This window comes from Dermacentor variabilis, chromosome 6 (assembly GCF_050947875.1).
Source record: "Dermacentor variabilis isolate Ectoservices chromosome 6, ASM5094787v1, whole genome shotgun sequence".
In the NCBI taxonomy this organism is placed as follows: domain Eukaryota; kingdom Metazoa; phylum Arthropoda; class Arachnida; order Ixodida; family Ixodidae; genus Dermacentor; species Dermacentor variabilis.
Window position 1 is genome coordinate 145,045,136 of NC_134573.1, and position 26,771 is coordinate 145,071,906.

At 47.2% G+C, this 26,771-nt stretch overlaps 1 protein-coding gene across 7 annotated transcripts in view; it reads right to left on the reverse strand.

The window, feature by feature from the left end:
* Positions 1-26,771, reverse strand: part of LOC142585399 (uncharacterized) — a 532,153-nt gene that overhangs the window by 13,744 nt on the left and 491,638 nt on the right. For 5 of the 7 annotated variants that reach the window (XM_075696131.1, XM_075696132.1, XM_075696133.1 and 2 more), the window contains 7 exons: positions 19,822-24,924; positions 16,760-16,890; positions 14,144-14,260; positions 10,066-10,253; positions 5,921-6,023; positions 4,432-4,593; positions 1,600-1,790 (listed from right to left, as the gene is read on the reverse strand). In XM_075696131.1, the coding sequence (XP_075552246.1) occupies positions 1,600-1,790; positions 4,432-4,593; positions 5,921-6,023; positions 10,066-10,253; positions 14,144-14,260; positions 16,760-16,890; positions 19,822-24,924 (5,995 nt within the window). Of the gene's footprint in view, positions 1-1,599; positions 1,791-4,431; positions 4,594-5,920; positions 6,024-10,065; positions 10,254-14,143; positions 14,261-16,759; positions 16,891-19,495; positions 19,542-19,821; positions 24,925-26,771 lie in introns of those variants that run through there. The other 2 variants (XM_075696134.1, XM_075696137.1) reach the window with 2 other exon arrangements.

A 26,771-nucleotide genomic window follows, 5' to 3' on the forward strand; every position in this document is an offset into this window, starting at 1 on the left:
ACAAAGCTTTTTAATTTCTTCAGGGTGATTATGGCAGTTAACGATGTCAAGTGTCAAAGTGAAACAATATGGATGAAGAAATGCAACCTAGCAGCAAAATGTATGCGCAAAGAAAGCAGCAATGTGTGATAATTTATTTTTTATGTTACTGTGCTGGTCAAATGCAGGTCACTGCACAAACAAGTGGCATGCAATATATTTCCTCTTGGAATGACCTTCCTATGAATCGCTGAATGTAAACTGTCAAGAAAAGTAGTGTCATGTGCAGTCATGTCAGTGTCATGTCAAGCAGTGCCCTTTGTCATGACAGATTGAAGCTTTGGGCTATACCGACCACACGAAGTAACTGAGAACAGTCACAATCAGCTTTTTAAGTGTACCAAAATGAGAAACATTCAGTGTCTTGACACAGTGGTCTTTTGCTTTACGAAGGTGTCTGTGAAGCATTGGTAATTTCGAATTTCCTAATTTTTCCATGCTTTTAATAACACCCCTTGACAGTTTATGACACTAGCAATTAAGATGCAAGAAAAAAATTATTTTTATACTTTGCCAAGCTACTGCCTTCCCAAGACTTTCCCCAACTAATACCAGTAACATACAAGTGAGAGTGAGTAAATATCAGATTTGACTTAATCATGTTTTCATGACATTCCAATCACCCGGACAGCTCACACTTGCAAAACCAGTGAAAGATGCCATTATTTGCAGATGGTGTAGGTTCAATTGAAAATATTTTCTTCCTTCTGGCTTACCACTAACTTATACATAACCACTCTCGGTGCCAATTTCCATGATTCAAAGTAAACTGGGGTGCAAGTTCCCCTGCTTTTCCCTGAAATATTTGAGAACTGACAAATTCCTTGAAAATTCCAGGTTTTCCCTGATGGTGTCAACCATTCATAAGGGTTGGCTTGACCCTTTTCAGTCAGCTGGCGGCCCTGTGGCAACGATTTGTTGACTCAATCGCCTAGACTTCAGTGTATCTGTAGCAAGCTATGCCTAACCCAAAATTATCTTCCTTTTCTTTCTTGCTTTCTATGCTCTGTCATTCTTGTCTTTTTCTCCTGTTTCTTCGATCTAACTATCCAACGTTTTACGATTCTGCATCATTGTTCATGATAGTGCAGGGCAAGAAGAGTGCAGACCTTAAGATTTATTCTTATTGTTACACAACAAAAGGTAAGCTCACCCTTTGCCGAAAGCATTGCTCTCAGGAGAAGCCAACTGCAGAGGCAATTTTGAGGTACTGTACATTCGAAATATCGTGAATAGCTAACTTTAATATAAAGGGGTTTATAGCAGTTTGTGGTTCATGTGGCCAATGCACTTACGTCTTCACAAGAATCATCGTAGTGCTTCAGCTTTGTGCAGTTTTGTCTGTCATTTACAATAACTTAGAGAAACAATAAGCAAAGAAGCAACAGTGCACTTGTTACCTTTTACATTATATATAGCAATTGGTTTAACGATTTATGCAAAGACATTTTCGCCTGCTTCTAACAAAACACGAGTGCAAAATGAAATCTCGGCAGGCTCGCCGACTAAAAGAGTCCATTACAGAATCGCATAACTACCACAACCAAACAGACAGTGCACCTTTTGCAAAAGGGGTCCGAGGTTCCGTTGGAGCGCGTGGCCGTGAGGTTGCGTGCCTCCTTGACCAGCACATGCAGGGAGCCGCGCACGGGCCCCTGCTTGATGCTGCGGTTGGTCACGTCCGGTGGCATGTACTTCAGCGCCAGCAGAATGTCTCCCTTGTAGCTCAGCGGGACCTCGGGGCACTCAAACTGCACAACACGGCGAAGAGAAGCACTCGTTGCACAACAGCGACCACACGCCCGTCTATACCGTTGGCTTGACCACATCAACCAGTTCTGGCAGGGCTGTGGTTATACTGGCAAGAGGAATGTCACAATGTCTAAAGCATTAGGCTAAATGATAGGCTGCAATCAGGGAGGCAGGCTGGTGCATGTCTAGGCACCATAAACTGGTTTTTCGCAGTAGAATTACAAGATGCTGTTTAGAGATACTGCTTCGATAGACGTTGATCATGTTGGCTTCTGTGCACACTGATACTGACTCAAAGCTTACGTCTTGCTTGAGGAACTGTCAGAGCTGAGTTTATGCTTTTTTCCAGTTGTAACGCCAGGCATGCCATCTTAATTATGCTCAACTAGCTGTGCAGAGGTGTATGCTTACAGAGTTTTGCATAATGTTGCTCAGAAGACAAAGAGCAACAACAACATGATTTTTGACAAAGATTAGCATTGTGCAGTGCAAGATGCACATGGCTGTCCACTGTTCAGGCTCACAAGTGAGCTCACTGCTCATGCTCTGTGGTGCACTATCTTCACGAAACTGTGGGTGCAATGTCACCCTTGTACAAAGGCCACTAAAAAGTAAAGTTTGAGACAGCCCAAACAAGACACTTCCACGAAGGAACAGTTTACCTGCTGCAATATTTTACCAGACTAAAACTTCTGATCATTCGAAGCAACTCGGCATATCTTGGAGTCAAAATAATGGAAGTAAAGTGAACCATGCTAGCAGCTGTATGCAATCACAGCATGCACTTTGCCACTAACAGAAAGGTGGTCAAAGTCTGAAATCTGCCTCTTTGCTGTACACACTAGCAATTGTACAGCTCTGGTCTGCACCACCTAGAAATTTGGTCATGAGAAAGGGCATACAACTGCAAGAATAAATGTCCTATTGCAGTCTTCGAAGGCTTTGCACATATGCTCACAGGGCCAGAAACCTATGACAAGCAACAACTGAATTTCAGGAATGAATCGGCGAAAGCAATGAGACCAAACCTACTCGTAGTGACTAATACTGGTCACCCTGCAGGGCCACAACACTCATCATCAGCATATATTATGTCCAATGGAGGGATGAATGTGTCTCCCAGCAGTCAACAATTACAGTAAAACCTCGTTAAACCGTACCCACTTAAACAGTAGTTTCGTTTTAAAAGTAGTAAAGTCAAATCCCCGACTCGGTGGCCATTGAACATAATGTATTTCGTATCCGCATAAACCGTACCAGCATACTGCGTACGCATCGGTTAAAACGTAGCGTTTGAACTTTTCGTCGCGCAAAAACGGCGCTGCGCCGTCTCCATCGGGCAGCCCAGCAGAACAACACGCCTCAGAGATCGGAACAACGGCCTCCAAGCGCCCTGTGCGTTTGCGCGTGAAGCCACATCAACATCAACATCATTTCGACGCGGTGGCAGAGAGCGTTATGGCGTCGTGCAAGCGAGGACTCGCGTCGTTCCGAAGCTTGGATAAAAAAGACGCCAGGTGCTCAGCATAGAAGAAAAATTAGACATCGTCCGTGCTATCGAACGTGACACGAAGAAGTCGGCGCTGACACGCAACAGGGATCTGCTGTTGACTACAGTGTGTGGCATTTGGAATGCGAAGAAGTTGCTCGGCCGCGCTGCTGCGACCGCGAAGATATGTCGGCTACGAGGTTCGACTTTTCGCCATCGTTGCCTCTGTTGTTGCCGAAGTGTCGACTAGCGACAGTGACGAGGACAACACGGAAAGCGATAGCACGGGCGATTCAGGCCCGACAGTGGCATAAGCTGCGCGTTGCCTCAGCTTCATGAATGCAATCGTCGCGACGACAATAGGGGCGCGATAACGTAACTCTATTCCAAATGAAAATTATTCCAAACTCCGGCACCCGTAATGAAAAAGGCGGCCCCGGGACTTCTGCAGCACTACTGCGCATGTGCACGGTGAATACGTAACGCCAACGAGGAATCTGCCATGCGAGTGTTTGCCGAGAAGAGGGGGCTGGCCTAAAAGCTGGCACGCAGCTTCAGTAAGTTTGAGGCCGCTGTCGTCGGCGTGCTAGGCCGCCGCGGCATCAAACGAAAATAACGCTTTTGTCGCGCGAAGTGAATAAATACTGCATGTTTTTTCCCCTTTCATCGCACTCTGAGTTCCGTTTTTGACAGGTAAGTGGGCGATCTCATGCTATTCGGTTAAACAGTACTACCGTTTAGTACGTACCTTTCCCGAGCTCCGGCCAACTACGGTTTAACGAGGTTTCACTGTACCCCTGTACTGTGCAAGTCAATTCCAACCTACACTTGCAAATTTTTTTAATTTCATCATACCACTTAATTCTCTGCCATCCTTGACTACAATTGCTTTACCTCGGCAACCTCTTCTGCAACTCTAATAAACCGTTGCTTATCTGCCCAACACGTTACATGGCCTTTGCAACTCCCACTTCTCTGTCTTAATCTCAACTAGAATATCAGATACCCTGCTTTGACTTCTAATCCACATCACTGTCCTCCCATCTTTTCATGCTATGCCTACCATTTTCAGTTCCACTGCTCGTTGCATGGTCCTTAGCTTTTTCCCATCGTACTCCGGGAGCACAAAAGATGCCAGCTGTGGTGCTTACCCTTTCCTGGAGAGCGAAGCAGCGGACTTCCGTCTTCTCGAGAGTCTCGTAGGTGAGAGGCAGCATTACTTCCCCGAGGAAGTCATTGCGGCCAAACATGTCACTGTGCCACACCGAGAGCCACAGTGTGCGCGCTTGCAGCTCGCTCATGGTCACTCGGAACTGGGTCGAGAAAAGCGCGAGTTAGCCAGCACTTTTGAATTTGTCTCAAGGTGACTGGAAATGGCACCTTTTCTTCATTAACATCACGATAGCTACTCAATAAGAGGTGCCCATTACAATAAATCAGAGCTTGAAACAAGCCATTGCCCAAAGATCATAGTCACAACAATGGCTCTGAAGCTTTAACCCACACAGTAAACAGGCAATGAAGTCAAAAGAAGCTTAAGGAAAATGAATTGTATAAGTAATTAGAGATTAAATAAAGGAAAAGGAACATGAAAGTTGAAGAAAAGACAATTTTTTTTGCTTGTGGGAGCCAAATTTGTAACACTACATGATGCATACAATGCTCAGACCCCTGAATTTGCTTAGCTGAATTTGCATACAATGCAAATTCAGCTAAGGCAACAGGTGTACCTCTGTCCACTTTTATGGGTATTTACGTACATGTATTAACAACCAGCCCTGAGAGTGTTAGCCAGTGTCCCTCATGGCTATGGCAGTCGATATGGAACACATCTGAAACCACAACTCTTAAATCGTATGCTATCTTAGCTGTAGCAAGCGTCAGTTCCAATGAGGCTGGCTACTGAGCAGGAATTTCAGAAGCTGTCGTACTTTTGTTTCGATTACGTTGTCCATTAAGTGGTGCCACCCCATGGCAACACAAGAGGAACTTGCAATGCTGCTGGCCTACTTTGAATTGTGGTGCTGTAAACAAAGAACACCGACACTTGTTCCATATTTACATGCCCCGTTTATAATTGATAATATTTTTTATTTTTATTTTTTTATTTACAGAGTACCTACATCGCCATAAAGGCATTACGTAGTCAATCATAGTGAAATGGTGATAATCATGCATTTAAATTGTTATATTTCAATGAGAAACAACATGAAGTTTAGCCAATTTTATTCAATTCTCCTGCAGGAGAACTAACTGGTAGTATCATTTCACGCCGTTATGCTGGCACTTCTTACAGGAGAGTGGTGTAATTTCCACACGGTTCATTGACTCAAAGCAGGCAGCATGTATTACCCAGCAGAGAATGGCCTCTGAGACTGCTGGCACAACTCGGGGTACTTGAATAAAAAAAAATGGTTCACTGCATGTTGTTTGAGTAGCAGATGAACTGTGTGCTCTTTTCAGTGGCAATTACTTTGTAACTAAGGGATCCCTTGGCATAAAACAAATGTTGCAATTTTTCCAAAAGGGCATTCACACAATCGAGGTTTGTTAAATATCTGTTTTTAGTGCCCCTTTCAGAAATGCTGTGTCTAATGAAGCCTTAACAGAATGCCGAGCTTGCTTAAATGAAGTACATACCTTGAGAACCTCTTCAAAAACAGGGTTCAGAGTGTGCTTCTTCACTTTGGTCTTGCGCTTGCCACTTTTGGTCTTATCGGGCAGCAGATAGACTTTTACATATCTGGGTAGAAAGTGACGAGAAAATATTATTTGCAGAGGCGTTTGGTTAATGGCACCAGCTGAAGTTGGTAGCAGGATAAACAATTAAATCATATAGCATTGCACAGCAAAGCTATAGCCACGCTGTGACACGTTCTGGGCTCTGGATTATGTTTAACCATTCAGGATTCTTAAACTGTACTAAAAGCTCAGAGCCTGCTGTGGTTGCTTAGTGGCTATGGTGTTGGGCTGTTAAGCACAAGTTCGCGGGACCGAATCCTGGCCACAGCGGCCGAATTTCGATATGGGTGAAATGCGAGAACACCCGTGTAATTAGATTTAGGTCCACGTTAAAGAACCCCAGGTGGTCCAAAGTTCCAGATTCGCCCACTTTGGTGTGCCTCATAATCAGATCGTGGTTTTGACATGTAAAACCCCATAATTTAATTTAAATAAAAATATCCCAACACAACTGCTGCCGCACAGTGCCACTGATAGGTATACATTGAGGTGTAATATTATATACCGTATTTACTCGCATAATGATCACACTTTATTGTCCAAAAAATTTACGCAAATTCAGGGGTGTGATCATTATGGTGGTTAAATTTCCCCATGAAAAGAAACATTTTCTTTTTTCATCCCGCTTTTGCTGCGGGATGACAAGTAGGCGGCTGCCACTGTCAGTGCGGGACACCAAAACAAAAATGGCGGCCAGCGGAGCAAGCCGAATGCGCCGAACGTGTTTTCCTTTTCTTGGGTACATTATGCGCATTGAAACAGTTTCTTCTGTATCAGAAATGAATCATATAGTTAATATCGGCAAGTTTGCGACAATAACGTAGCCATGTCTACTTTGAGGGGACAGAAACAGAGATGGGCGCGCTTAACTGCCAGTGACATAGGAACACATGGCGGGCATGATGCTGCGGAAACTGCGGCATTTCTCTTCACTGCTATCCCAATAGGGCACGTTTCCGCTAAGAATGGGCAAATATCTTAGCTGCGTTACAAGCATCGGCGTATGAATAGGGTACATTTCTAGCATATCAGTGTAAACATGGCCACTATCGTTGCCACTTGCGATTTGTTGCGTGCCCACGAGTGCAGACGAGAAGAATCAAAAGGCGCCCTTTATGTTGTTGTTGACCAAAACCATTATGAAGCTTACAAATAATAAAGCCGAGGCAAGTTTGGTTGTAGTTTTTTTTTTTTTTTTTATGGAAGTGCGGAGAGTGATGAAAAGAATGAAATGGGGCATCCTCTTAAGAATGTTGGGTGCGTGCAGACCGCTTGGTATGTCTTCAAGAGTCGTTTGCGTAGCATTCGACAGATGGTAAGCACGATCGTCATTAGCTAGACTTGGCACACGACATATCACTGCGACAAGTTCAGGGTGCGATCGTTACAGGGGAAGAAACAAAATCAAATTTTGATGACAAAATTCAGGGGCGTAATCATTGCGCGAGTGTGATCATTATACGAGTAAATACGGTATATGCCCAACATCTCGCCAATGTTCATGACCAGGTGCTCTACAGCTTCGATGAATGACATGAAGAAAAAGTGTACAGGGTTACACAAATAACAGCTCTGAGTGCAACTTGACACTGTGATAGCTGGAGCAAAAACAGCCTACTACGGCATGATAATAACAACGAAAGTAACAACAGCTATGGTGCAATGACAGCAATGCTAACAACACAGTGGCTCACACATCGCGGATATGGTATCGAGTACTAGGTGAGGGCATACGCAGCTTTTTCTAGAAAGTACTTGTGCCAAGGAAACAACAATAAGCATTATGCTGGCACCTGGCAACAGGCAGCCCTTAATCTTGATGAAGCGGGCCTTCACAGGTCACTGCTGCCATGTCTACATGGCCAACAGAGTGCAGTGAGCTGCATTTCACTACTGGCGATGACAGGAGGAGGCTACCTTGCCGTCGTACACGACAAATCATCAGTGGACAATAGTTTAGTGCGCACACAGCGAACTGCAAACGCTTTCAGAATATATTTAAAAAAAACACCTTAAATTTTCTTTAACACGGAGTCTGGAATTCACGTGAGCAATGTGTGGTGAAGTATCCACTGCACTGTTTCAATTCAGGGCGAATACATTAGCTGCGAAAATGTTTTGTACCTTCCGAGATCCCATGTTCCCAAAAACTTTTGTTGGTGGTGGCACAGCCTTTGTCAGAAGCCCTGGGACACCTAGTTGGCCTTGAGCCATATTCATGCTGCTTGGAAACCCTGGAGGCAGAGGCAAACTCATGTGCCCACCATTTACAGAGCTTTGTAGTATAGTGCCATGAACACAGAGCAATGCAGCCAGGGTGCAACAACATCCGTGATGCTAGTGGCTTTGTTTATTTAGACAAAGGCTGTACATGCATGAATAATGTAGGAAGCTCGCTGTGGATCTTCAAACGTGAAATCAGTGGTGGACATGGGCCATGGATGTAATGGATCTAAAGGGTGGAGTACCATAGTGCTCAGTATGAGTTACAATGCATGACCATATTGCCATGCACACGCACATTGTAGCTCATACTGAGCGAAATAATAAATATTAGTCATGGCAAAAAAAATGAGTCGAAGCTGTTATCCAATTTGTTTTCGGAAGTGAAGGCAAGGCCAACGCAGTAAATGTGCTATCATCTAGTATAGTAACCCCTGGGCAGTAGTCAGGGGTCTAGCAGTTCTTGTTGTGTAGTCATGCTGTTGTCACTTCGGCGTAACAGAAACAGCCCGGTGAAAGCAGTAACCTCAGATCAACATTCTAGAACTTCCACTTCTTACATCAGTCGATCTTAGTTGGAGCTAACACTGCAGATGGATCATAGCACTGCCAGTGATTAATGAAGTTTGAAATAGCTTTTCATGACAGCTAGAAACTGTCACAGCTGACGAAACATGCAATAGACATTACTCAAAAGAAATCCTGTTGCCCGATTAACAGCATAGTAGTCGCACAGCAGAACAGCACACACTACAAAACTTTCATTATCAATTTTATGTGTATTCTACTTTTATTTAACTCTCTCTCTGCTTGCTACCTTCCTGTCAAAAATGGCATGGCAGAACGAGACACATATGCCATCCCCAATAGAAAGATGCTGCATACACAGCCTTAAAGAAAGGAAAGGTGTGCAAAATTGCTGACTATTACTGTTGTGAGGGCAAGCTTAACTCTAAAGAAAGTATTTTTTTTTTTTTCAGTATAACTGGCCATATGCTGTTATGTGTGGAACAGGAGGCAAATGACAAGGGGCAGAAGGTGTGTGTGCACGAATGTGGGAGAGGGAAGAACCAGAAAGACAAAGTTCTGGAGGCAGCATGAAGTGTGGATATTGTGCTAGGAATAAGTCAGGGTCACAATATGTGGGATGTCGTTGTTATAATATGAAGTGCAGAGCTGATGATATCAAAGAGGGTGAAACATCACCACATAACACGTTTTGGCATAAACCTCGTGTGAACATGAAATTTCTTGCTAATGACATGAATGTGAATGAAACATCTATACATGATAGCGGTTGGCGTTATCTGCTGATTCCGTTATAATGCGAATAGCATTCTTGTTGGCATTGTCAGACCAGCTTTCTTTCCCGCTATATATCTAAAAAAAAAGAAAGGAAACCTTGTCTGTATGCTTTTATGCTACCTTGTTTTAATTTTTCAATGAGCTTAACAAATATTCTATTTTTGAAAAACCAACTTGGGTCACTGGGTATGTGTCACTGTGTGTATGCTGCTCTTCATAACAACCACCATAACATATAAAACATATCATCATCAATTATACACCCATGATTAATAGATTGCTACTAAAGTGTGCAAAATGTATATAGAACAATGGACACCCATTCAGTGCACAATAAATTCACATTCACCTCAAATGAATGCTATTCACATACTTGGATAGTCAGCGCAGATGAGTTCTGCTGGATTTTTCTTTTTCTCTACTAGTTTCTCCAGCCACTTAGGAGGTTTTATTAAAGGCCACCGTCGACCAATAAAGTAGGGGTCAGAGGTCAAAACAGTCGAGAAACCACTTACGGGTCTGAGCGGTTGCGCTTAGTGTCCACAGGTGCCAGGTTTCGGCATTCTCGCACATGCACCTCTAGCAGTCCCGACTTGTAGTTGTAGAGGATGGAGAAGAGCACTTCACCGGTGACAGCCACTGTCCCGTATCGACCACCACCGGCTGCGCTGTACACGCTTGTCATGCTCTCACTGCGCATCTGCTGTGTCAGGGAAGAAAGACGAAAGGAAGTCTTCATTCAATGCACCCCAATAAGATAGTTAGCACAGCTAACCAGCATAAGGGCAATGCGAGGGCAAATTTACAAATGTGAGAGATATGCTGAGGGAAATTATCTAAAATTTGTTAATTTGCCCAAGCTGTTTCCCGGTGTTCATAAGTGTTCAGGGAAGGCTAATCGCTTTAACAGCTTTGCCGAAAAATGGGGACGTAAAGTTCTTGCTAAAGAGTACCAGGTGTTTTTTTTTTGTTTGCTTGCAATGTATAGAATAGACTCATGTAAGCTCTGCACTCCCAACTCGGCAGCCTAAAATTTGGAAAAACAAAATTCAACAAAGACGCAAACACTTTCGGTACTCCAGTGTTGTGCGCACGCATTGACGAATGTTTGCTTGCTGCATACATCTGCATGCCGCTACTGGATGGTGAGAGCTGTGCGTTGACCTCTGGTGCAGTGGTACATCTGGGGATATAGGGGGGGAGGGTTTATACAAGTCAAGGCTGCGCCGGCGCCATTTTGACAAAAGAGTTTGGTCCCGTGTAAGGGCTGCAGCTCACCAGAATTGTGAAATAAAAGTGCAGCCCTCACACGAATCTATATGGTATGGCTGGTCTCTAACAGGAGGCACCAGTCCCGACTACTCTGCGCCAAACTGGCAACTTTTGGTGCCTTTTAACGACAATAAGTTTAACTAGTTTTTAAACTAACATCAAGTACTGCAGTAGCTCCACAACTTGGCAAATGTTATAGCATTTCCCATAAATAGTCACTGTAGCATTACGATGCTTTATGTTACTCTATGTATTTCTCAGTCCAGAGTTTATCTGCCTACAACATTATTTCCATTCGATAAATCAAAGGCACCTCAGACCCTCAACAGCTGGTGCAGATTGAAAATGATTGAGGTGATGATCCAATTGCAGTTTGTTTACATTTTCTGGCAAGTTTTTTTGGGTGAGCCCCTGGTATTGCTAGTGCTTGGTTACATTTTTAAGACTTATGGTTACGTTCTTGAACTCGGTAGCTAGTAATCCTAACCACCAGTGCTAGTAAGCTGTTTAGTTTACTATGTCTATTAAGGTTGTACAAAATACAACCTTGACTCTGCATCTACGACAAGCCAAAATCCAGGTCAGTTTCGTATCACGTCAGCAGCCAAGAATTTATGTGCATGTGTGCATTTAAACAAGAAAAACTTAAACTTCGGACTTTTACGTGCTAAAACCACGATCTGATGATGAGGCACGGCGTAGTAGGGTGCTGCCGAGTGATTTTGGCCACCTGGGACTCTTTAACATGCACCTAAATAGAAGTACACAAGCATTTTTGCACATCACCCCCATCAAAATGGAACCGCCATGGCTGAGATCAAACCTGCAAGCTCGAGCTCAACAGTGCAATGCCACAGCCACTGGGCTACCGCTGTAGGTGTGCACAATGCGTGTCAAGGTATGCAAGACATGGCAGAAAAGAAACCACCGTAAACAGACAGACAGACTAAGAACTTTAATGAGGTCCTGAGAAGCGCTGCACTTAGAGCAGCACCATGGGCCCCTCCCACATGGGGATGAGGAGGCCTAGCCTCACCGCCGCATCGTGGGCTTTCTGGACAGCCTGGAGTTGTGGGAGAAGCTCGGAATTCTTGATGGCAGAGCACCACTCCTCCTCGGCGACTTGATCGGGTCCCCAAAACGAGGGGCAACGCCAGAGCGTATGTTCTAAGCTGCTAACCGACCCGGAGTCCGGGCAGGTAGACTCGAAGGCATCCGGGGCAATAATGTTGAGGAAAGTTAAACAGGGATATGTCCTAGTCTGCAACATTCTGAGTGTGATCACCTGAGACCTGGAGAGTTTACTGTGCGTAGGCTGAAAAGCCCGCCTGATCATTTGATAGTGCTTGGTGACTTCGTCAAAATTGAATAAAATGTCTAAGTTCCCCGTACTTATTCTGCAGACCTGCATCCTCCCTGGCACGGAGGGTTAAAGTGTGCGCCCGAGAGTGAGCAGTATCATTGAGGTTGGTGAAGGAGTCTAGCGGAGAACTGGGATGTGCCGGAAACCAAGCAATAGTGTGTGGGGATGTAATCTGATTGCCGAGAATTTTAGAGGCTTCTACGGAGATGGAGCCAGAAGCAAAGGCCCTAGCCGCTGATCTAGAGTCTGTGTAGATCTGCGATCTACTAGATCTACTATCGTCCAAGAATGCGAGAGCTATGGCCACCTGCTCGGCCCTCGAAGGAGTACAATCTTTGAAAAATGCGGAATTGAGGATCGAACCCTTGTGATCGATGACAACGGCAGTGAACCTGGTCGAGCGGCCATACTGGGCGGCATCTACAAAGCAAGCCGAGCGAGGTTCGTCCCCAACGTGTCTGAGAAGCGCGACGGCCCTGGCCCTGTGCCTGCCGACATTGTGCTGTGGATGAACATTGCAAGGAAAAGGAGAGGCCTGAATGTGGCCCTTTGGGCGTCAGAGAGCTGATGTCGGTGCTCCGCAACGAACATGGGGTTGAGGCCGAGTACGGCCAAAATCTTCCTTCCGGCCGACGTAGACGACAGCCAAGCTACCTGGGCAGATTCCTGTGCATCAATGATCTCTTCCAGGGTGTTGTGAACGCCTAGCTGCATGAGTCGCTCTGTGCTGGCTTGCACGGGAACGCCCAGCACCCTCTTTATGCTCTTTCAAAGTAGCGTGTTCAGCTTCTTCTCGTGGCCTTGCCAGCCGTGCATGGCTGCCACGTACGTGATGTGGCTCATGAGGAAGGCGTGAAAGAGCCTCAGGAGGTTGTCTTCTTTGAGACTTCCCCGCATGTTGGAGACTCTGTTGATTAGCCTGATCATTTTCTCCGTCTTCGTGGTAATTTTGTTGGTCGTTCAACCATTACAGCTGTTCGACTCTATCAGCATGCCGAGAACTCTAAGGATGTCCACCCTGGAAATGGGATTGCCGTTACTCGTGCGGAGGTTTATGTTGGCTGCCGACAGCGGCATCCAGCACTTGGGTTTGGGCCCCCTCCTGGTCGGCCTGTATAGGAGGAGCTCTAACTTTCTCGAAGAACAGTTCAGGCCCGTGTTCGTGAGAAAACGTTCTGTTGGGCAGTGCAGAGTCTGCCGGAGGGAGACCGCAGACTACACGCACATCTTGTGGGACTGCATTAAATATCCAGAAGACGCTAACTCAAGAACACTCCCACCGCGGCTCGAGGCAGCCGCGAAGAGCTACGACCGAGACGATCAGCTCTGGGCCGTCCAGCAGGTCCTCGAGGCGCTCGAAAGGCACGGACCCAGCGAGCCGGCAACGGCGAGCGGAGACCCGCGCCGAGTAACGGCACCTTCGAGGATGACGTAGGCCCTCGTCGGGGCGCGCGAGCGCCCAACTGCAGGCATAAATAAAGTTTCTCCAATCCAATCCAATTCTGTTGGGCAAGGGCTTCCTGAAGCGCTAAAAAAGATGCTCAAGCTGCAATTAATTAAAAATTAAATTAAATTAAATTCTGCCCTTTAACAGACCAAAACCACAATATGATTTTAAGGCACGTCATAGTAGGGGACTCCAGAATAATTTTGACCACCTGAGGTTCTTTAACGTGCACCCAATCCACGGTACATGGGTGCTTTTGCATTTTGCCCCCATAGAAATGAAGCCGCCATGGTTGGGATTTGATCCCATGCCCTCGGGCTTGGCAGCGCAAAACCAAAGCCACTACATCACAATAGCGGTTGGTAAGCAGGCTCTGAGAGGCTTCATTATAACCCAATTTGGAGTTAGGTCTGTCTCTTAATAAAGCTTAGTTGCTGCCTTACGCAATCTTTGTTGTGTATCCTATTAGAAGAATAGTGCACTGACAGTATAAACAGCTAAATGTACTCACGCTGACGCCAATAGATGACAGGCTCGTCTGGCTGCGACTGTAGATTCGTTCAAGTTCGTCGTCCCGGTGGCTGCTATCTCTATCCATGCTGTCTGCACTACTTTTGACTGATGAGCTCTATTGGGGATAAAAAGAGGAGGAAAAGGGGGCATTCAGGAGAGCCAAAGAACAGCATACAATGACTCAGAGTGAAAGTACACATAAAAACATTCACAATCGAGTAATTGACACAAGATAAATGACACGGTGATTTGTTCTTGACTGATCTTTCTTGGCAATTGATTCATTTTCATGTGACATATAATCTGGTGCAATGTGTTACTGTAGCAATCACAATCACATTTCTGCTACTAATTCTGTCAATCCAGTAAAAGAATATGATGCAATGTTTAAAGTAATGCTGAATGGAGCTGCAGCTGCTTGCGACTTTCATCATGTCTGTGTCTGACCCTAAGCTCACCCACCCACCCGCCCGCCCGCCCGCCCGCCCGCCCGCCCGCCCGCCCCCGCCCGCCCGCCCACCCACCCACCCACCCACCCACCCACCCACCCACACACACACACACACACACACACACACACACACACACACACACACACACACACACACACACACACACACACACACACACACAAAAGTGAAATCTCTGAAAGTAAAGCCTGCAGGATAAGACTTCCTTTGTATGGCTGCTGTTGATAGCTTAATGTCTCAACCTTTTGCGACTCCTTTAGCCTTGTTTGGATCAGTGAAAGTAGGTGATCGAGAATATGGCCCAAGGCTTGGATGTGCAGAAAGTACAGGAACAAGAGTTTTTGAAAGCTATGGGGAAAATTCGATAGATTACAGAATGTGTCTGTGGGGCAACACGAGATTGGGATGACAGCATTGGAGAGCTGTCAAGCTTTAAAGAGTAAGACTGGGGCAGCTTGGTCGTGTAGCAAGAATAGATGAGTACTATGCTATGACCACAATTAGAATATGACTGGGGTAGTTGGAGAAGTATGGGAGAGGCCTTTGCCCTGCAGTGGGCGTAGCCAGGCTGATGATGATGATGATGACAGCAAGAGTGCAGTGGGCATTGGTGTTGGAAGGAAGGGGAAATGAAACTTCCAGATGGTGGTAAGGCTTTGCTCTTTAACTGTTGCGTAACACTATTGAGGACGATCAGAGAGAGTGAATGGAGGCATGGGTTGGTAAAGAGGTTTGTGAAATCTAAAAAACTTTACGAAGCATTGGTACGAAGTTCTAGAATGCTAGAAGGCATAGATGCGAGCAACATTGCCACATTTAACCAAACGATGCAGAACTGTCTTTGAAATGACTGACTTTATACCATTTATCTGCTAGTGCAAACACGTTGGCAGCTACACCAGTGTCACAAAGGTGGTGCTGTACATTTTTTTTTGAAAAGATGAGCCTTGTTGCTATGCAAGAATGTTTATTGCGTGCTGTGGTCATCCACTGTGTTACAGGATGCCACATCAGCACTGTTGTTTTCGCATGTATTTTGACCTCCTGGCACGCACCAAGGCTAGTGCATGTCTGCTATGTGTACCAGACATCTCGGTGGTGGTGCCATTGTGCGGTGCCTCTGTTCAACTTGGTGTCTATGGCCTAGTAGAAATATTCAAGACCAGTATATTTTTGTTAATTTTCTCAAGTCGCATGTACAAATGCCTCATTCTACAAAATCAAACACAGTGTCCTTGCACATTGTATGCTGCATTTAACTATCTTGAAACCATGGCAAATATGTCGAAGCTGGCATGTTTCCAGTGAAAACCATGTATTGCATGGCCACAAGTGGTTTCCACCAGTTATTGCTGTTTCACGTGGCAGTGACTAGTTGTAAACATATGGACACTTCTGAATCGGTCAACTTTCACAGACTTCCATCACAATCCAAGAATCATTATGAAAGTACACTAATTCGAAAAGTTTGTAGCTCCTGCTGTTCTGATTGCACAAGTAGATACTCTGGACCTTTGTTACCTAATAGCATCATCAGCTGTGCTAATACAGTAGTAAACATGTCCAAATCTGCCCATATCAACAAGTTTCTATGATGGTACTGTTAAGTTATAGCCAAGCAAGGCTGCAGGCTGCGTGATAAGACAACTCGGAGAACAATAAGAAGCTTTTAAGGCGACGTATTCGCCGACCAGAAGGGACATAGAAAAATGAAACTGGATTGTCGGCGCTTTTAACAATAATGCTGAAGAGACAGCGCCCTCTTTTGGTGATGTGTGCGATGCTAGCAGGATTATCAGTTGTCACTTGCTTTGCTTTGTAGTGACACCAGACGTCTGGCAATATGTAGAGTGAAAGTGCAACAGTACCATGATCTCTATGATTTGTTAATTCCACTGGTCCATTAGGAGGGTGCAGCGAGAGTAGCAACTCAAGTTCACATGCTAGCAGACACACTATCTGTTTATCATTGTCATTGTCTGGAATCACACATTGTCATTCCAGGTTCGGCAACTGTGCCATACGTGGCGCTATTCATAAGGACACTAATGGTCACGTAAAAAGGCTGCCCAGTGCTTATACTAAATCTGTGTTGTCTTTTAAAAAAGATGAAGTGTGAGGCACATTATGACCAACGTAGTTACCTCCTCTGCTCCAACAATGGCGATGGTAGGCAGAAGACGGTTTGAGTCATCGCTGCCACCGGAAGAGTGCCGCGAGCGGCCCCTTAGGCGACCCCGTGGAGAAGACCGGTGTGACCCACTGCTGTCATCAGCTGCAGTCACACGAGCGGCACAATCAGTCAGGCATGCAACAAAGACACTCCCAGCGGGTCACAACTTCACACCACACTGCATCCAACTGCCCCTTCCCGGGTGGCACAAATTTATCACCGTTACATTATGACATTACATTTTAGGAGAATGTGAAAGTGCAAAAAGGAAAAAAAGAAACATCAGGGTAAGGCTTTTTAAACTGTTCCTGTTGGAGGTGAAAATCTAACAATAACAATGAATTGCCTTCTGACAAAACCGGAAACCAACTACATAGTAAGGTTACCAGTACCGACTACCAGTAAAGTTTGGCTTACGAGCTCACAGAGAGGACTTGTTCCATTCTGTTCCGCTTGCTGAAGTATAAAGCGCTGTTAGGCTAAGCTTAAAACAAAACAGGGCCTGTTGCATTTCAGAAAAGGGCAGCTTTGTCATATGACAGTTTCTTGGCATCATTAGTATATTACCTCAGGCCAACTTTCATCTACCAAGAGAATGACGTAAATGTGCCCACTTTCATCGCTTCTTTATGTTAGTTTTTTTTTCTCACATATATTTTAATGTTGTAAAATGCCATGTACACTAGCCAGCAATGAGTGATAGCCATTACTACAACATCACAACATCGCAATCGTGGATTGCCAAGTCATCCAAAAGCTAATGGCACTGCATTCAAGACATAGAAAAACAGTGCAGTTGTGGTCCGGGACATTTATTAGGTGTTATCGCTTCATTGCTTCAATGCTTTGTCTGTGGCCTCATGTATTACCACACCAGAACGAAATGCTTTGGAAAATTTGGATAAGAGGATATAATTTTACATTATTATTTATTTGCATAATAGCCTGCTGATGTTCATAATGATTAGTTTGTTTGCATGCAGAGTAACAGGTGTTATTTGGCAACTATTTATCAGACAGTGCGCAAATTTTCTTTGTAATATGTCAGCACATATCATTACTGTCGACTGCTTGTTTTTACAAGTTTAAAATCAATGCCTTAAAAGAATGCACGGAAATTGCGGGTAGAGGCAGTCATCAAATGTGTAAAACCATGGTGTGCCAGAGGACATTAAGCTAACTTCATGCATGCAAATATTAAATGTGTGGTGGCAAAGTTGACTGTACTAAAGTGAATAAGTGGTTGTGTTACGTTACGTGCATGAATATATGACTATCTTAAACTATGATTGGAAAAGAATCTTTGATTTTACTCTTTGTCTTCAACGTAATAATACCATCACTGTAACAAGCACAGGTGTAAGTTATTACGCCGATTATTGATGCTTATTAGCACTATATTAAATTGATGGTGCTTCCATGCTATAAAACTTCAAACTTGCATAATTCCCAAGCGTAAATGGCATGCACACTCTTTTCCACATGTGCCCCGTTGATTTCAAATACTGACTACAAATAAGTTCAAATCTTAGAAAAAATATCTAGCATACTTTTTGGTATTTTAACTTTTAAATCTGATCACCCTTAACAACAGCAAGGTTCATATATATATATATATATATATATATATATATATTAATGATAATGTAGAAGGCTAGACAGCTGGACAAATGTCAAAGTGCATGATTTTGCTCCCACTTTTGTTACTGTCAGCAATACCAGCTTTGTGAAGAAACACAATCTTGCTGACCTCTGAAATCACGAATTGCAGAACAATATATGAGCTTGCAGTTAACAGTACTGCATTATGAAACCTGTTAGAACTGTATAGGTTAGCGGCAAAAGAGAGTAGGAAAAGGCATGAGAAACATAATGGTAAGTTAGGAAAGTTTATTTCAAGAGCAGCTACATTGCCCAAGTCACATGGTTAATGAGGCAAAATCAAGGCGCGTGAAATGAAAACAATGAAAAATGTTACTCTTTGTATGAGCCTGTGCAAATTTAATACTCTGAAACAGTGGCCATATGTAAACCTCCAGCCTATCTTCGGCATTGCATCCGTGTCTGTTTCCACACGGTGCTTTAATCAAGGCTCATTTGTGCTTTATCTGACTGTTGATAAAAAAGGACTGAGCAAGAGGAATGCATATCAGCTGTGGTTGACATGTCAAAATTGCACAACGTGAAGTAAATGTGATGCTGTGCTGGAAAAGCATTGATTTCCATGTGGTTGCTGCCTCACTAAATACCAAGCTCCAATGACATTTCATGCAGAGTTAGCAGTTCTTCCAATACAATGGCATCAGAATTGGCACAAAAACAGCTAAAGACATCGTTTCGAATGCAATATGTCATCATGCGTTAGGATCGGATGGTTAGGATGTCAGAAGAAAGGATGCAAGGTCCAGAAGTAATACATTAAGAAGGGTATAGATTTTGTCAAATCTGGAGTGTTTTGTTGCGTGAAATCGCCAGCCTTAGTCATGTGACCACGTGTGTGACAGTGTTTCACCTATCAGTGGAAGATTCTGTACATATCCCCATACTTTTCTGAACTCCAGAAGAGCGCAACAATATATTCTCATGCACAAAAAGAAAGCAATCGCTCTTGATATTAACACACATGCAGAGCAGAAGAACAAGCAGGAGCATGCTGGTAAATGAGGTTGAGGTAAGAAGCACACAAGACAGGCAGCCGTGAGCTTACAGTGACGGAGAAAGTATGCTTCTTGCTGTTACACCCAAGCCCCACGCTGCACCGAAGAGAGCACAGGTATCACTATTAATACTGACAGTCTTAGAAACACATATATGTGATTAAGTAGGCAGGTATCACAAACATAAAAACAGCACTTGAAAAAATATCTCACTGTATTGTTCTTTACAATAAGAGGGCACAGAAAGCTCAACATTAAATTGCCACATTATCCGAACCACATGGCAATAAGGTTGGCTTGTAAGAGCAACATACGCTACACAGATCGCTTGACTTTGTGAGATGTTTGCTGATGTATACAGCACCAGGTTTTTTACCTTTCAAGGCTGTCAGCTTGCGCAGGACACCCGAGGTGGAGAAAAATGTGGACGAGAAATGGCGCTGGCGAAGGACCATGGATGAAGAGTGTGGGTTGGGCCGGTTCACTTTGCTGCGTAGACTAGACGGAAGTGTGCTCGACTTGCAGTCACTAGTGCTGTTAGTGACAAACACAGAGTCTGGGATGCTGCCTGAACTGAGCGAGTTTGAGTTGCCCTTGGTGGGTGAGCCGGGTGACGACCGCGCTGGGCGCACGGGCTCCTCTTCTACTTCTGGAATCGTCTCCGATGACTGCACTGATTTCTGCTTCGTCAAACATCCCGACGGTGGCCTGCTACCCTGCTCATCTAGGCTGAGGACACTTTCCTCGGACGATTTGAAGGAGTAGTAACCAGTGTCGCGAAACGTTTTGCCCGGGTTGCCCTCGAGGTCTGCTATGTTCCCCACGGACTTCGTGCCCAGAAACTTGGATGTGCTCCGCTCGCTGTCACTGAACGTAGCAAGTGAAAGGTTGTTTTCACTGCACGACTTTTCCTTGCCACTTATCCTTTTTCCGAGGCCATCTGCGCCCTGGCTCGCTTCCGAGGGCACTTCTTTGTCCTCGTGGGCAGCCGTGTCCAAAATGGAATGTTCAGACTTGGAAGCGCCCTTGGAATGGAAGAGCTGTAAGGATAAACTGCCCGCTTTCTTGTACGGTGCAAGGCTGTCACTACTTCGCGTAACCACTAATTTACGTTGGCCTAGTCCTCTTCGAGCTTTAATGTAGAGCGATGATTCTGATCGTGATTTGTCAGCTGATGTTTCGGTAGGAGACACACTCGGCTCCGGAGACATTCCAGTTGTCTTTGGACAGACTTCGAGCACAGTCTCGACGCTGCCACAGAAATCGATGTCGGAGCCTGTGGTGAGGGTTGACGAACTGTCGCACTTAGCTGCAGTGCCGCTGGCTATGCTGAACATTCCTGGCAGTTCCAGCTTTTCCTCGACGGTGACAGTGCTCAGCTTTGGAAGAATGCAGCTGGGTTCCAGGAATTCCAAATTAGATGCTGCTTCCTTGGCTGCAATAAGAGGAACCTCCTGGCCGGACTGTAACCGGAGGACGGGCACCTTGAAAGGAGGCAGGATGAAGTGGTCCGATGGTTCTTCACCATCACAACACGACAGTTTCGAGAGGGAAATGTTGTCGGCCAATGTGGCCCCGGAGGACTCCAGCATGTTGTAAAGCTCATCCATCTCGTTGGACATCTCCGATTCTGTGGCAGTGTGATCCGAGTCGTAGCTCGGAATGCTGATGCTCGTCGAGATGGTCTCAGATCCGGACTCCGAAGGTGTCTTGCTCTTCCCCATCTTCTTCTTTTCAGAGAGGTTGGGCGAGTCCACGTCAGAGCATTCACTCGAGCCTCCAGTCAGAGCCAAGGGTTTACACCTCCTCTCGCGCAGTGGAGAAGCATTACGGCTCCCACCGACTGTATGCATCAAGGCAACAATTTGGTACTGAATGTATTCCTGAGCCTTCATGTAGTCATTATGATTGTGGTCCGAGATGATGGGGCAACTGCTCTTCTCATCCTTGTTCGACTGTTCATCTGATAGCATCTTGAGGGACTGCATGAGCTGCCTACATATGAACATGGTCTCTTCGGAGATAGTCGAATCATTGCTGTGACCGCTCAGGTTATCGGCAAGTTTATCATCCACTGCAGCTGAAAGCTGTTTACTAGGCGAGCGCCGTCCGGGTTTCTTGTGGTGACGAGGCTTGGGAGACCCTTCTTCATCAGTGGAAGAATACGTTCCAGACTCCAAGGTGTCACTGCCATAGTCACTGTTGTTGCTACCAATGGTACTGCTGCAACTGCTCTCCCCAGAGAGAGCGGCAGGAGAAACCGTCTGCATCAAACGTGTGATTTGTGACTCCAGGAGAGCTTTCCAAGGTGTGATGTTTTCATCAACTTTCTCAGTCTCATCACTCGTGCCGGAGATGTGGGCAAGTACTCTGTTAACAATGTAAGCAGCTTCTTCATCAGAATAGCAATCGGTGGACGATGATCGGCTATGAATGCTCGCTGCATCCTCCTCCAAAGCAGATTTCTTTAAATCCTTCACATCCTCATTTTGTGTCAATTCACTGGTTGAACTATTGCACATACTTTCAATGCCAGATGTAAGTTCGTTTGCAGAATCCGACAATGACTGCTGCATGTCAGTGTTAGCTTCTGAAGTAGGAGTGAGAGACATTCGATTATCCTCTGTCTGCAGGTTAGCGTCTTTGGTAGCGGCGTCATGAAAATCGTCTTCAGTGGTGGAATCCATGTGAATGATTGTGCTCTCATCAGCAGTTAGTGTGACATCAAGGTTTTCAAATGAAATGTCTTGGGAATGTTGCTGTTCCTCGTTAACTGTATTGCAATCACTGGTATTATTGGCTACATCATGTGGCTGCACTTCAAGCGCATCCTCTTTTTTTCTCTTAATAGTTGTAAAACCTTCCTCTTCGAGGACAACTTTGATGTCTGCTGCTTCCTCACCATCATCTTTCTTTTTTCTTTTGATTGTATCACAAGAATCGCCACCTTCAAAAGCTAAGCTTGCGGCTGCCTTTTCTGCCCTCTTTTGTTTGGAAGTTGCCCTTTTGTCCTCATCATCACTGCTAACGCCTCCACTTTCGTCAGTAAACTCAGCGTCATCAGGATAATGAAATTTGCCAGTTCCCAACAGTCCTGAAGTGAAATATTTTTCTAACCTCGAAGACGCCAACTCTTCAGGGTCCTCTTCGAGCACTTCGACGTCATCAACACCTGATGTTTCGGACACTGAATCACTGAAGTCTTCGCTCGTAGCAATTGACCACCTCTTGTGTATCTCTTCGAGAGACGCATTCCCGATGGCAAAGCTGAAGTATTTTTCTAACTCGGACGACGGATTCTTTGTCACGGGAGTCGTCGCCCGCGAGCTCTTTTCGCTCTCCTCGCAACTCTCCTCGAGTATGGTATGAAGCGAGTATGACAGCGGATTGCCGTACTGCATGGCATTGAAGCGCGGCATGGGAGAAATGTACATGGCATCGTCCGACGAAGTCGACGCGTCGCTGAACATGTTCTCCTCCTCCTCCTCTTCGTCGCAGGACGCATCGCTAGTGTCGCACGACGTGGGTCCCGCCGTCGGAGACTGACCACTCCGCGAAGATTCGCCGACGTCACCGTCGCGCTTCGGAGAACCCGCCGCTGCTGCTTCCGCGGACGGCGGACGCGTCTCGTGACAGTCGAACGATTCGGTGAAGTATTTTTCCAGCGTGGACACTACCAAGCCTTCGAGATCAATGTCCCTTTCCCGTAGTTCGCGCGCGGGAGTCGTTGCGGGCTCTACTTTCGCGTCGTCGTTGGGTGCAGCAGCACCGTCGATTGTATCGCGGTCGCTCGATTTCGGTTCCGCTTCGTCGACAACGGCAGCAGAAGGAGCAACACACTCACCGGCGGCGGTATCCTTCTCGGGGTTATCCGTGTTCTGTTGTTCGCGATCCGAAACACACGCGGGCACCACCACCACCTGTTGCTGCACTTCCACACACACGGAGTCCGCGCTGCCCGCTGCGTCGCGCGGAGGCGGGCCGCAGGCGTCACCGACCGCGCTCATCGGCGGAGTCCTGGCGGGGGCGCCGTTCTCCTCGGGCTGTCCCACTTCCCCGAGCACACCTTGGCCGCCACCACCGCCGCCGCCGCCGGTGCTCTCCTCCAAGTCGGCCATGTTGGCCGCCGACACAGGTGCATTGTCCGCGCAGTCGTGGCCGGGGCTCGGCGCGCGTTCGCCTTGACAACTGTCATCCTCGGCTGGGACGTCCCGTCCGGGCCCGAGCGCCTCCTCCGGGGCGCTCAAAGGGACGCGGCCCTCCATGATCGCATCGTCCCGTGCGAGCGAGCCGTCTCTCCGCCACCACCGCCACGGTCCCGCGATGGCGCCGCCGTCAGAGCTGGTGGCCTCCTCTCCCACTTCCGGCGCTGAGTCAACGACAGGTGGAGCAGCGGCCGGCAGGACTTCTTGGCCCGGTTCTCCTACGCCGGCCGCCGCCGCCGCATCGCGCACGGCGGCGAGCAGCAGATTAGCGTCGTCCTCGTCATTACGATTGTCCGGCCCGGCGAGAATAGCAACGGCTGCTGCTGCCGCCGCCGCTTCTCCGTGCGATGCCAAACTGGTTCCCTCGTCGCTGGCGTCGCTGCCGCCGGCGGCAGCCGACCGTTTTCCGCCGCGTCGTCGTCCCATCGGGCCGGCGGCGCTGCTTTCGCCTTCCTCGCCGCTTCTCGCCTCCTCGGGCGACCTTTGGCCGGGGTCGACCACCTGCGGCCCCGCGGCGGAGGCAGCAGGGACGACGCCTAGCCGCTCCCGCTGCTCTTGTTCTTCACCCGGCGCCAATTCTTCCTCCGAACCGCCGCTGCCTCCTCCGTCCTCCTCTTCGTCGGAGGGGAACTCCCAGTCCGAGCTGTCCTCCACGTACACGGCGCCCTCGGGCCCCACGGCGAGCCGAGAGCGCAGCAGGAGCCAGAGGCGAGACGCCGCCTCCACCTCGGAGTCGTCCTCGGACGATTCGGACGAGCTGATGAACACCAGCTTGTAGTCGTCGGGCGAGCGGTCGCGCAGCTTCACCTCGCAGTCGGACGGGTAGTCGCTGTCCAGCGGCCACAGCCGGCTGTCGTAGCTGTTCTGGCTGGCGGGCCGCGAGGGCCACTGGTCGGACGCCGCCGACGAGGACGCTGCCGCGCCCGCGGCAGCCGACTCGCAGCCCTTGAGCAGGTCGCGGATCCGGAGCGATCGCCTCCGCAGCTGGTCCAGGCGCCGAGCGAGCGGCGAGCAGGGCGGGCTCGGCGGCACGTTAGTGGAAAAGGAAAGGGCATCGCCTAGCGTGGGATTGTTAGCGCTGGCCGCGGTCGCTGCATGGGCGCCGGCGCAGCTCGGCTCGCACAAGAGAAAGTCGTCAAAGACAAGCGGGGGCGGAAGGATTGGGAACTGGGAGCATTCGTTAGAGGGGGGCAGGGCGTTAATAGCGAGAGAGTCGCCGCCGCTACCGCCGCCACTGCCTTCGCCGCTGCAGCAGTCGGCGGCGTCGTCATCATCTGCCGGAGACAGCCGTAGCAAAGGGAAACAAACAATTCAGTCTCGAAGGAAGACTTCAAAGCACAACAAACGCGCACTCTTCGGAAAGGCAGAAGAATGAAAGAAGAGTGTCAAAACGAACAACACACAGTTTAAAATCGCTGCTCAGCACCTCTATCGCTCTTATAGTGGGAACGTGTCGGCCCGACATGAATCATGCACCGCCGCTGTGTAGGGGATCAAAAAAGAAAAAAAAAACATATAATACGCAGTCGATAAAGAAGAGGTCGTTTCCCCGAGCGGAGTCGTAGAGCATGAAAGGACTCCTTCAAAAGAGAGAGTCAAAGTACATTATTCTCCCTTTATGCACCTTTCAGCTCTTCGCGCGCATCTTGAGGCGATCAAGAAAAACCACGCCTCCAAGCGTAAACAGCTTGGTGGTGTCGCGCTTCGTCCGCACTTACGAGAAAAACAGGAACCCAGTTTTCAAACTCTCGACGACGAACGACACAAAAGCAGACCGTCGGTTCCGTCTTGGCCGCACCGTCGTGTCGCACTTAGACAGCGGTGGTCGAAGCACTTGACCCCTACGCTGGACGCGCGCGGACCTCATATAGCGCCGTTCCCAGCCGTAAAACGTTATCAGCGAAACGAGCTTGTCGCCCGCGGAGAAGATCAAAAGACGCGGCGCCGGCGCTGTAGGCAGACGGCTCTACAAGTAAACACAGCGCGCACGCCGAGGACACACCCGCCGAACGAGAATGTTTACCGTTAGCAAACGGCACGCGTAACTACACGTTGATCGAAAGCGCGTGGACCAGTTAAAGCTTCTGTCCGTGGATGCTGTCAAGTCGACGGCGCTGGCCTGTAATTAGGAGCTCCTTATCTCACCGCCGCGGGGCAGGCGGCGAGTGACGGCGTATAACTGATCGACACATCCTCCACTTACGAGTAAGTAATCATTAAACAACGGGATGCCTGAATGCACAAGCGGTTAGCGACCGGCTGAGCCAATTCGACGACAACGTGGCCTTTCGCGTGATGAGCGCGCGGCAAAACTTTGCTCTGCCCCAATACGTTTATATATTAATTTATAGACAGAGTGATAGACTGCAGATGCGAGAGTATTATAAATGCAGACAGCATCATAGATCTCGGACAGGCAGAGACTGCAACAACCTTCCCTACGATATCGCGGTCGTCGCTAGATCTTGTGGCTTCGTTCAAGAAGTCATCTCGCATTTGTGCGCGGTAACTCGTTGTAACAAGGAGCACATCACGCGAATATTGCGTGGTTTAACGTCCCGAAACTACGCAAAGCGAGAGATGCCGTGGCTTGAAGGGCTTCCAATTAATTTTCGACCGCCTGGCACGTTTTCTTTACACACACACACACACACACACACACACACACACACACACACACACACACACACACACACACACACACACACACACACACACACACACACACACACACACACACACACACACACACACACACACACACACACACACACACATATATATATATATATATATTCTCGTACCTAAACCTAAGCGGACGCGCGTCTTCGCATTCCAACGTCCCATCGAAATGCGGCGACCGCGGTCGGCAAGCAAAACGTCACAACCACACCAACTGCACTTCTCCCTCGTTATAATGTCATATTGTCCACAGGAAGCATACAGACCACGTAAAAACAAAAAGTCGTTAAGTCTGCTTCCATTGTTCCGTGATGTGTAGTGCCGTATTACTTAAAACGGTTTGTTCTCGGGAGGTCTCAAAAAGCGGGGTTAATATGAAAGCTTCTACGGAGCTTTTTACACAGTTGTCAGGGGCATCAATCTGTAGAAGCAAAGCTCA